Here is a 12,433-nt window from a genome sequence, read left to right as displayed (position 1 = left end):
AGCCCATTTATGTGTCTCAGAGGTGATATTTTGGACAATACGATTAGCATCCAATCAAAGATCCAGTATTTCCAAGTAGGGTGGATACTTTCCTCCATTAGTGTTGAAGGTGTGAGAGGAGAATGGAGCAGAGCCCTGAAGTCATATGTTCATTAACTGTCTGGCATCAGCTGCTTAATTCATTGATTACTCCCCACCACCCCTATCTCTTCCTTATGGCTTAAGTTTTTGTCAAAGCTAATTTAACTCAGATTTGATATTCATGTATGTTTATTAAGAGGGGATTATTTCTCCTGCTGAGTCTCCCTGAAACAGCTCAGCCTTTTCCTTCAACTCTAACTGTATAATAATTTGGTATAAGTTGTAATTTTCCTGACGCAAGTGTCTCTGGCTGAAATATATTTGTGTATATACTACATGTCTAGGTTGTACAATTCTAAAGGGTCACCTCTCACATTGACTGGAAACCAGAAGATGAGTGGTTGTGTGGAGAAAGAGGACAAATCAGAGTCTCCAGTATCCACCTGTGTGTCCAAACATCATCCTGCAGACTTCAGTGATGAAACTGGACCATCAGACTTAAAGTAAGAGACTGTTTCTACTGAAAGCAGAAAAGCAGTTCAGTAATTTACCATAATGTGAGCAGGAACTTTTAATTCTCTTAATCATGAATTTAACTCTAAAGGGAACTTGATCTTCCCCTTGAGGAAATTTTCTGGGTGATGTATAGTGACCAGAACTTGGGGTGTAAATATTAATATTGCTGGTCTGCGGTTATGCTTTGGGGCGCACCACAAGTCCAGATTACTCCCCACTTCATGTAAATTAACTCATAGCTGGATTGAAAACTCCAGATGATGATAAACAGCTTGGTGGTTGTGTGGAGTCACCAGAGTTATCTTTAGAGAAGAGATATTCTGATTACTTGAACCCTCCAGACAGTCCAGTTAACCGCTGTGTTTGTATTTTTCCTCACAGGGTGGAGGACAGACAAAACAGCGCTACACCTGACAGACATAAAGGATGTGAGTGTTGGGACTGTGACCAGTTCAAAGTGCAATTGTGACATGATAAAATACACATCTAACGACAACTGGTTGAGACTGTGTCTGTGGATCCTTGTGAAGTATGTTTCTGACTAAGCTTTGTCTACCAGTTTTTATTTCACTTTGAATGCACCATGGTGCTTTTGCTCACTTATCAGGGATTCAGACTGAAAACAGCCCTGAGTTAAAACAACACAGAAGACTGTGTTGATGGGGTGGTTGTTGAGGTACAGGTGAGACAGGAAAGACCATCCAGGAAGTTCGTTTGTTTATTTGTGCTTTAGAACGTAACCGCTGTGAAACAATCAGAAAATAATGTTGTATATCTGCCATTCACAGGCTTTCTTCCTCTCAGAGAAAGCTTTCTACTGCTGTCTCTCTGTCACCCTCCCATGCTCTCAGCTCACTTGCCCTCTCTTTTTCTCTTTTTTAAAATGAGGGGAAACCCACAACAAAGCCTAACTTTTAACTTTATCAAATGAAGAGAGATCTTGTCCCCTACTCTCTCTTATGGCAGTGTTGTGCAGCTCTGATTATGACGTGCAGTCACAGTCCCCAGAAGCCCTGGCCTGCTGCTTCAGGGCGGAGCGGCTCTGACTCTCTGTTCGCTTGTGTATTCAAAGTTTATTGATATTAAACGTGTTGCGTGTCCAAATTGCACCAAAAGAGCATCTATCTCCACAGTTAATCACCTGTTCAGTGTTTTATGGTTGTTTATTTGTGCTTTAGAATGTAACCACCATGAAACCATCAGAAAATAACATATTTCTGACATTCACAGGCTTTCTCTCTTTCAGGTAAGGTTTCCACCACTGTCTCTCTATCGCTCGCTCATGTACTCTGTTTGCTTGCCCTCTCTCTCTCTTTTTCTCTTGTCTTTTTTAAAATGAGTCAGGAAACTCACAACAAGGCTTACCTTTTAATGTTATCAAAGGAAGAGAGATGTCGCCCCCTCCTCTCTCTCATGGCAGGGTTGTACAGCTCTCAGCATGACATGCAGTCACAGAGCCCAGAAGCCCCGTCCTGCTGCTGCAGAGTGTTGCTGGCTGTCCTCTTGTTTATTCCGAGTTTATTCTTATTAAATATGTCTTAGGTCCAAATTGCACCAAATTTCACCAGTGCACAGCCTTGTATCCCCAGCAATACAATGCAAAGTGTGAAGTAGATCAGATGAACAGTTCTCAAGATATGCAAAGGAAAAGCAGACAGACAGACAGAGATTCCTTGGTTTATATAGGGATGAGAGGGCTGTGTTTTTTCACACAGAGCTAATGTCTGAAGATCTGACTGCAGCCTTAAAAAGTGTCAAGCCCTAATATCAGCTTCAGGGTGGTCTTAGAAATTTCAAACATTCATTTGCACTGTGCATTAGGAACAATTGTGATCACAAAATCTTTTAAGCAAGGTTTGACATTTTGTAAAATATGCTTACTTGCTTTCTGGCAGAGTTAGATGTTCAGATACGTAGCTCATGTCTGTACGGTAAACATGAAGCTACAGCCAGCAGTAGGTTAGCTTAGTTTATCTTAACATAAAATCTGAAAACTCCCCGTATGGTGGGATATTGTTGTTTTTACACTTCAGTTTTTGTCCAGATTAAACAAATGACATATAACATGTTAATCAATGAGTATTAGAGATGCTGGTAGATGGATTTTGTTATATTTGGACGGAGCCATTTCCTGTTTTTCTCTGTTTTATATCATTGTAAACTCACTATTTGGGGTTTTTGGTCTGTTGGTCAGATAAAACAAGGCATTGGAAGACATCACTTTGCACCTTGGGGAACTATAATAGGCATTTTTAAAATTTTCTTGTATTTTCTTCTGCTTTGTTCTGACCCTTTTTGACTGTTGGGAAAGATGATGTGTTGCCTCACTGGAAGAAGGTCTTCAGTTTGAATCTCAGTAACTTCTGTGTTGAGTTAGGGTTTTCTTCTTGTTTTCAAATTCCAAAGACAGTGTGATCATTGAAAATGTTTTGTTTATGGTTTGAGCAAAACAAGACAGTTTGTTCCACTGCAATGATTGAAATAATGGTGAAAAAAATGAAAAAATGGCAAAAAGAATTGTTTATTATACAGATGATATTGATGATTAAGTGTTGTCACAAGACTTTGGCGCTTAGACTCTACAGGGAGACTTTGAATTGAGGGACATCAGTCCTGAGCAGCAGCAAGATAAATCCCCCCATGGACTCCAGACACTGGTGGTGGTGGCGGCTGATAACTTCTGCTGATACTGATAAGGCCGATGATGAGTGATATGCTGATGAATTTGTGAAGACTGGGCAGTGATGGGGAGGTGGTGGGCTGCACAAAACGGCACCATGAAAGCACTAAGGCAGAGAGGGAGAAAACATATTTAAAAAGACAACTAGTATGTCACTGTGCTATTGGTTAGATGTGACCAGCTGATGTGAACTTAATTGACACCCAGGAGATGACAGCAAGGAAATAATAAGTGAGCATGTGTGAGGGATGGGAATGACGGATGGTTTGAAAAATAATACTACAGACCTGAGCATGCAAAATATAGTCTTCCTGACTGACATTTCACTAAACTTCATTTAATGGACATTTTGTAAATCCAATTTAACTTGGTTTCGGTGCAAATTTTATGTTCAAACTTGGTCTGGACTGAAACATGACTGTGCTTGGTCTGAAACTTTTTACAGTATTTCTTTGCCATTTTAACTTTATGGGAGGGTTTTTCAGTAGAAAAAACAGGAGACGTGGAGAAAGTCTGTCCAGCCTTAAACTGGGACTTTGTGTTGCGACTTTCTGTATGTGTCTTAGCCCACTGGACCACAAGGATGTCCAGAAATGAGTTTAACATCTGCTGTATGTCTTCTCCTCCACATCCAATGGCTCTAATCTCCCACCAGATGCGTCCACATCCAACACAACTCTTAATGTGTCTAAGGACAACAGAGAGGATCAGCTGTATCCTGATGATCCAGAGAGGTTGTTCAGAGAGGTAGAGTCAATGCAAATGTCCATTTTTCACTGTAACATGTTTATTAATTTGTTATTGATCAGACACAGGTTCCTTCATAGGTTAATACTCCGTACATCTAAACTACGAAAAGGATTTACTGTCATCTGTATTATCTGAAAATTCCTCTTTACCTCTCCTCTCACTCTTTGCTCCTTCCTCCTCCATCAGAAACTCTTTCTAATTCATTTCTACCTTCTCATCTGTGAAACCACCAGATGCTGTCCAATGTAGTCCTGCAAGATCATTTCACTGAAGAATGTAAACTTAAAGAGTAACCGATCATTTAGTCATGTAGAATACTGATAATCAAGTGATGAAAAAACAGCAAAGGGTGCGGGTAGAGTAGAAACTGAAGCAGTGAGGATCCTGTCAGCTGTATGACCATGAGAGCGAGGTGGTCAGTTTCTATAACTAATGTTGTCACTTTCTACATTTTAGGACTCCACACCCGAAGTGCTGACTGAGTCTTCAAACATTTCATACAGGTAACCAGAACATAAGATGCAGAATATTTCAACCTTCAACCTTGTCAACTCCTTTCAGTAATGACACTTAACGTCCTTTCAGATAGTTCCACTCTGTTAAGTAGTTTAACTGATTTTAGTTCTCAGACTTCTTTCGGTGATTTACACTTCACTTTTAACACTGCTCATACTCTTCATACTCCTGCAACTGCTGATTCATTCACATTTTGTCCAGCAGTTCAGTTTGGTCTTCAGCTTTTTAAGCACTGCAGCAGTCACAGCACATTTTCTTCGGCAAATTCATTCTTCAGTTTTTATTCATTCAAACCAGTTGGATGACTTTGTGTTTGTGTTGTGTAATCAGCTCCTCTGTGTCCACAGGTTCAGGTGTCCTGGTCCAGGTGTGTTCCGGTGTACTTTGACTCGACTAGTGTTTGTTATGGCTCAGGAGGCGGAGCTGTTGTACAAGACTGTTCAATGGGATGAGAGCCTCCTACAACAAATTGGCAAGATGGCTGCAGGGCCACTGTTCAACATCCAGAGTCTTGATGGTGCTGTCAGTCAGCTCCACCTGCCACACTGTGAAACCATGAATGGTAAGCTGATTGCACTTTGTGAATTTTATTAAAAAACAAGATTTCTGTTAGCACCACCTAAACCACCTACAGGCTGCAGAGTTCAGCCACAAGATAATTTCTGTTCTTAGAGTCTTACTAGCAGTTGAGCTAAACATGTTAAGTTTGCCCTGAGGAAAATCATCTGGGGAACATGAATATGTTAAGTAAATTTCAGAGAAATATGATGTTATATCATATCTTGTATATTAGTGGAATCTCTCACCTGATGGTAGCACTAGAGAAAAGCACTAAGATGTGCATGCATCAGCATTGTGTTTTGTCTGCCAGAAATTCTTTCTTATCTTTACCATATCTTTTAACTGAAAAAAGGATTTTAGTCATTGGACATATTGATCTTAACATGTTTTCAAGAGCAGCAATGTGACTGTAACTTGTTCAGCAATAGTATGGTTTCTCATTTGCCAAACCCTCTTTACAATTTCTGATATTTAAAAAAATTCTTCACTGAATATTGGACATGGATGCTGTTTAATGATTTTAAAGTCTTTTGAACTGTTCTACAATTCAACATAACTCTGACTTGCTGGGCTTGGTTCCAGTGGTTTTTGGGCTGCTGGCAGCTGAGCTAGCAGAACTATCAGCTAGCGACTAACCTTCACTCTGTGTCTGGCTGGTTTTATATAAATAGAAATACCAGAGCTACCGGAGCCACCAGAAGAGTGTCCCCAGAGTTGTTTGTGAACATCAAATAACTAGTTTAATATCATATGACGAATATCATTATGGCTGCGACTAAAAAGCAGGGCACTGCAACAACTAACCTCAAGAATGTTAAGACCTGGCTTAACCCTCAAGTGTTCCCAGTTGCACCAATGATCTCCTGCAACAGTAAAGCAGGCAGGTGAAACACAGTGAAATACAGATGACACCAGGGGTCATCACACCCACCCCCAACCCCCACCCACCCCTTAAGACGGGGTCCCAATGGGATCACTGCAAACCCAACCCAAACTAATCACATAAAGAATAAAATAAAATAAAATGAAAAAGCAAAGCATAAACACATGACACCCCACATCCTGCCCCTTGGACTGCTAGTTGCCTCAGCAACCCTGGTGCCTGAGAAGCAAATTAAGATAACAGGTGAGGCAAGAGCACTCCCAAAAAACAGGATGAAATGGTAAACTAAATCAAAACCCAAACAAATCACAAAACAAAAACAATTTACAAAACAATCCCTCAATGAATCCACTGGGGCTGACTACCCAACCCCAGCAGGAACAAAGAGTTTGGCAAACAACTGGAGGACCTGAGGCTTTAACAGCTGGTGACAGGCATGGATCCTAGCCAACAGTGTTAAGTGATGCTTTCCTATCCTACTGCATGCGACAGGAACTTCAGGACCAGGAGTCTTTATGTCCCTCTCAGGATCTGCAAACACAGAATCAATCACAAGTGCAGAAGACCAATTTTGCACATCAGCTTGTGTAGCTTCCAAATCTTTTCGTGCCACCTCACAGTCCAAGATGAAATGCCCAAATGGCTGGCTGATGGCTGGAATGGGCCAAGATGGAGCAGGCTCAATAAGCTGACTCAGTTCCCCTGTGAGCTGGCATATAAAGCACATCTTGACATACTTCATCATGCTTCACCTGAGGCCAAAAGAAACAGCGGAGGACACGGTCACCAGTTTTCCTTATCCCCAAATGTTCAAAACCATCATGACCCTCCTCCTCCCAACTACTCCTTCTTGAGAAAGGAGGAGTAGTTGGTGCTGTATTATTAGATCTGCGTAAAGCATTCGACACAGTCAATCATGATATTTAAATATCGAAACTCTCTAAATTTAACTTCTCATCTAGAGCACTGGCATGGGTATCTTCATATTTATCTAATAGGATACAAAGTGTTAAAGTTGGTGACACACTGTCTAGTAACATGAAGTGCAGAATGGGTGTTCAACAACGGTCAGTGTTAGGTCCCCTATTATTTAGCCTATATATTAATGATTTCCCTCAACAGTGTCATGATCTAGAACTACCAATGTATGCAGATGACACCATTGTGTACACACATACAAAAAAACAGCTGAGTTAGCTGCTCCTAAGCTCACAATTGCATTGGAAAGGATCACACATTGGCTTGATTAATCATTTCTGAGTCTAAATGTAAACCAGACAAAAGGTATGTTTTTCTCTAAAACCATGGTAGAACCTCCTAATGCTGATATTCAAAGGTGAAAAGAGTGACATGGTTACTAATTTTAAATATCTTGGTGTGACAATCGATCCAAATTTGAACTTATAGAAACATGTTAAAAAAAACAATTAAAACCGCAAAGTACAACTTAGCAAATTTTCGACATATTAGAAACTGTCTCTCTTTGGACGTAGATATTTATGCATGCTATGATTTTTTCCCATATGTCTTATTGCATCACATGTTGTGGGCAGGCTGGAGAAACAGCCATAAAACCTCTTGAGTCCTTATACAAACAAACTCTAAAAACTGTGGACAAAAAGCCCATGCATTTCCATCACTGTAGGGTACTGGAGAAATACAATTTACTGAGCTTTGAGAATTTTAGATTATTCTCAAATTTGTACCTAGTTTATAAAATTTTAAATGGTGTGGCCCCTCCTCCACTATGTGATTTTGTGTACACTCGCTCAGTAAGTTCTATTAGATCCTCCAGAATATCCTCTATATATGATTGTACCATACCATTTCATCACACTGCATTTGGACAGTCATCTTTTTCTGTGAAAGCCACAACTCAGTGGAATGTCCTGCCTAATGATATGAAGAGCTGCAGTTCAATCAGTATATTCAGAACCAGGTTGAAGAATCTGCTGAAGGCTGCTCAGCTCTGTGGCCACTGAGTCTAGATTTGATCTCATGGTCTTCTCAAATAATCTTGCTTATGGTTCGACATGCTTGCATTGTTGAATTCTGGTTGACATTGTGGGTGTATGTGATGTGCTGTTGTGCATAGCTTTGTATTTTGTGTTCTGTGTGTTTTTTGCTTTGTACTGTTTGTTATTGTGCTGTTATATGTTTTAATTGTAAGGGACTGCATATGAAAATTAGCCCGAAGCTAAATCTGGTACAGTGCATTATTTATGTTAAAAACTGTACACTGTCCCGATAAATAAATACAATACCATTACTGATATACGAGTTGATAATTACATCAATTTTTTGCTTTTAGTACCTGACATGCAGATCCAACTGCCTCATGATGGCAAAATCTCTCATCAACCTCAAGTCCTATGGCCACAGAGGCCTGTATTGCTTTGAGGATGGGCCCCTCCACCATCACAGCAAGGACCTCCAGCGTTTCATTAATTATGAAATGAGACTACCTCAACCAAGTAGCTCTGCCAAGTCCAATAGCGCTGGATAACTGGTGTGAGGAGTCTGCTCACTTTGTCAAGTGGTACAGACATTTAAAGGCCCCTCTGACTACAACAGGCTCAAAGGCAACCAAGACTGAGGAACCTGTGTGCACCAGTGGAGGCTGGTCCATAGAAGCAGAGGAGGTTGCTCCTCCTCTATTTTTTCAGAGGGAAGAGGGAGATCAAAACATAAAAAAGAATATTTGGTTGAAATAAACCATCACCAAATCTCAGTATTATGTATAAAATATTTTTCTCTCTTCTTTGGAAAAAATCCATTATTGAAATTCTGTTCTGGGGGGGCAGTGTGGGACAGAGGATGATGGGCTCCTGCTGTCCTCCACAGGGCGGGATCTCCTACATCAATTTAATGTACTTCATTTTTTTTCATGCTAATTTATGATTGGCCAAGACACGTAAAATGATGCTCCAAGGGAGGATGGCCTTCCTAATCAATCAACAAACAGAATGCAATATTGACATCGCGTTGGTCCAATGGTAGTTTCCAGATTTCATCTTCGACTCTGTACCACTGTAACTTACGTGAGTGTGACAAACTGTTAGAGAAGAAGACCAGTAAGATATAGATACATTACATTTCACTTCTTTTATGGAGCAGTAGATAGCTGCTTGCGTTAGCCAACACAACAGTTGGCTTGTTGTAGCAGCCCTGAAGGACTGTTAAGTACTATTGTTAAGCTAACGGGAGAATGGATCTGGACTTGGCAATGCAGCAGTGGCAGGATGCCTGGGAGTGGCTCGAGAGAGAACCAACCAGAGAAATAACCCAGGAGAATTAGTTTGTTTGTTATTGTTGCTAATGATATCAGACTGGTCAACCAGCAGCCACAAAGTTCTGTTAACTGACAAACAAGATGATCAACAGCCAGAAATGGACGTTATGGATACTTCATCTCCATGATAGACAGAAGACACCAGATGACGTGAGTCAGATACAGCTTCTCTGTCTCTGTCTCTTTGGTCGATAATTTCATCTCTGATGGTCAAATGTCTCTGTGGCTTTTTTGTGAATTTATCTCCTTAACAAGAATGCAGCAGAGATATATATATAATGTGTTGTGGGTAGTTTGCTTGTTGAAGTTACAGTGAGCTGTCTGGACTCACTCATTCATTTGGAATTGATCCAGTTTTTAATTGAGTGGTTGTTCAGTCACCTGTTGATGTTGTGTGATTAGTGAATGAGTGTGCAGGAGGTCTGGCTGCTTGCTTGTGACAATTTCTTCAGTTCGTTTTTAAGCTGAGTTGTATATTGAGTAATAAGCTTAAACTAACTAGAGTATCAAGTGTTAACATGTCAGCTTTGTAGACTATAGTAAGAGTACTATATACTAAAAGTGTGTAAGTCATGTATTTGATACATGCATTAATACTTTCTGATGTGAACCTACACTTTTAGATCTGTGAATGTTTTTAGTGTTCAGTCTTTACAGTATTCAGTACTGATCTGTATCTGTATCACATTATAAGCTTTGTGGTACTTTATATATTTCTGTATACTAAGAAAATACACAGGAAACACGTGTAAATCATGTGATATGTTGTCTGATTTTGATGAGAACATAAATCTGTTGTCACAAAAGAACAATACTATAAAGTTGAATTTCACTTTGTTGGTAAAATGACACATCCTGAACCACTCCAGGGCTTAAATGAGTACTGCTTCTTCTTATGTATATGCTAAATGTCTTTAAAGAAGCAGCCACTCAGGGGTTTTTGTTATTAAAAGCAAATTGTTTTATTGGCATATAAAATTGTCCTCCACCCCTCCAATTTCATCAGGTGGGAGACAATGACATAGTATGATGCGGTTTGTTGTAAGATTCCATGTTGGTTTTTCTCCTGTCATCCCAAATTTTTTGAGTCACCAGCTGCCACTGGTGTGCATTGTAATTTACAAAAACATAACTTTTTCTTCCAAATACAAAATTGATGATGGGATTTAACACTGTTCCTATGGTGTTCACTCGTCATGTGTCTGTTTAAACAGTCCAGGCAGTAAACCAGTGAGCCCTCTTCAATAAATGGGCGCTTTGACACTCCCCTCTTGGCTGCATGTCTATGTTGCCTACATAAGCAACAGAACATTCCTATAAAATGATGGATAGATTCATTAAGAATATTTTCATTCATATATTTTAATTTATTCATTTTACAAACTAATTTTGTATTTGAAACTTGCCATTTGAAGTATGGTACAACCATACAACATTTTGCCATGACAGGCTGCCACGGAAAAATGTTACCAGTGGAAACACTGGGGTCTATGGGGAGTCACTCACTTTTGGAGCCATCCTCATTCGAGGAACTGCAGTTTTTGGCAGCTCTGCATTGGCCTCATTTTTCAGCCCCACAGATTGTCACTTGATTAATATAATACTTTTATTTATTATATGCATTATTGTATTTTATTATGTATTGTTACCTTGTGTGTATTATTCCTTTACTCATGTTTTGTGGCAGATGATAATCCATCTGCCTCAACTGGAAAGCATTTTGGGTCAACTCCTGTTGTTTTTTAATGTGCTATATAAATAAAAGTGACTTGACATGATTTGACTTATCATTGGTCCATAGCATGATGTGTTGGGACAGAAATGGAGATAAAAAAAAATTCTTTTCCACAGAATTTGTCCAGGTATAGAGTTGTGGTGGTAAAGGGAAACAGAGCAACCAGATTATCATCTTCTCCTGTTCAATTCATGCCTGCTCCTGTTCAGACTGCCCATTAAATTTTGATGTTTGTGATTTTGTAATAAGAGGACATATGTCATCAGGATTTATCATCTAGGAATCATGAAAATACTAAAAACCTTTATTTACCTTTATTCCTTAGATTTTCCTTTTCTTCTAAAATGAATATACTTTTTATCTCCTTCACACCTCCCCCACTCCTCACAGAAGCCCCGACTGACCAAAAGGAGTCACAATCCTTCATTGGCTTCCCACCCACTAACAATGACAGATGTTACAGTTTCCTAACCTGGGAAACTGTTTCATTTTTCATTGACCAGACCAGACAAAAGTCCTAGAAAATTAAATTAAATGAGCACTAACATTATAATAAGGTTGTTGTTAGTGAAATAAATCTGTGTTTTCACAGCTCCGCTCCCTGAAGGTCTGCTGTCTGTCGTCCACATCACTGATGATGGAATGAACATCCTGGAGCCACTGGAGATTACAGACACTCATGTGGTTGTGAACATCCCTCACCTCTCTGCCTTTGGCCTGGTCTGGGATCTCGTGAAGAGGTTTCACATCACACTACCAATTAGAGGCCAGGTTCTGTTGTCCCTCCAACCTCATCGAATACTCAATGTATTTCTGCTGCAGGACAACATTCCTCTGGATGAGGTAAAACTATTTGTCTTAATGTGTTTATCATCAGCCTGAACTCATGTTTTAAACCACAATCAATTATGCCTCACTCCTCTATACCTGTTAACAACCCTTCTCAAGCCGTGGTAAGAATATTATTGTCCAGTCTGAACTGGAAATCTTCAGATTGCTCTTTCTTTTTTTTTCTTTTTCTTTTGTTTGGGCGGTGGTGGGTTTTCTAGAGTGCATTATTGTGTGCCATAGTGTCACTCATGATACCAGCACCAGATGGCGTGAATATTGAATAGTCGGCTAAATTAATATAAAATGAAATATCTAGGTATTCCATATGGCTGCATGTTGGAGACACCATGACAAAAACTTTTGCTCAGTTTCTTGTCATAAATTTCTTGTTTTAACAACATATTTTTCATGTTATGAGATATTTTCTCATTTTTACAAGAAACTTTCTCATTATAATTAACAACATGTAACTATCTATATTTTCAACATAAAACTGCTTCTACAGGATCTCCTGGACAAATAAAAAGAGAGATCAATTACAAACATTACAGTGTTACACACTGCCACCACAGTGATGGAGGCTTGTTT

At 39.6% G+C, this 12,433-nt stretch overlaps 1 protein-coding gene across 4 annotated transcripts in view; it reads left to right on the top strand.

Annotated features, from left to right (window-relative positions):
* Positions 1 to 12,433, top strand: part of LOC122972224 (NACHT, LRR and PYD domains-containing protein 12-like) — a 45,065-nt gene that overhangs the window by 25,449 nt on the left and 7,183 nt on the right. For all 4 annotated transcript variants that reach the window (XM_044339153.1, XM_044339154.1, XM_044339155.1 and 1 more), the window contains 6 exons: positions 426 to 584; positions 979 to 1,025; positions 3,933 to 4,024; positions 4,484 to 4,530; positions 4,891 to 5,105; positions 11,607 to 11,857. In XM_044339153.1, coding sequence (XP_044195088.1) covers positions 426 to 584; positions 979 to 1,025; positions 3,933 to 4,024; positions 4,484 to 4,530; positions 4,891 to 5,105; positions 11,607 to 11,857 — 811 coding nt within the window. The remainder of the gene's footprint in view (positions 1 to 425; positions 585 to 978; positions 1,026 to 3,932; positions 4,025 to 4,483; positions 4,531 to 4,890; positions 5,106 to 11,606; positions 11,858 to 12,433) is intronic.

The sequence above is a fragment of the Thunnus albacares genome, chromosome 21 (genome assembly GCF_914725855.1).
Source record: "Thunnus albacares chromosome 21, fThuAlb1.1, whole genome shotgun sequence".
NCBI classification, from domain to species: domain Eukaryota; kingdom Metazoa; phylum Chordata; class Actinopteri; order Scombriformes; family Scombridae; genus Thunnus; species Thunnus albacares.
Note: the sequence above shows the minus strand (reverse complement) of the source record. Positions and strands in the feature narration are given on the sequence as shown.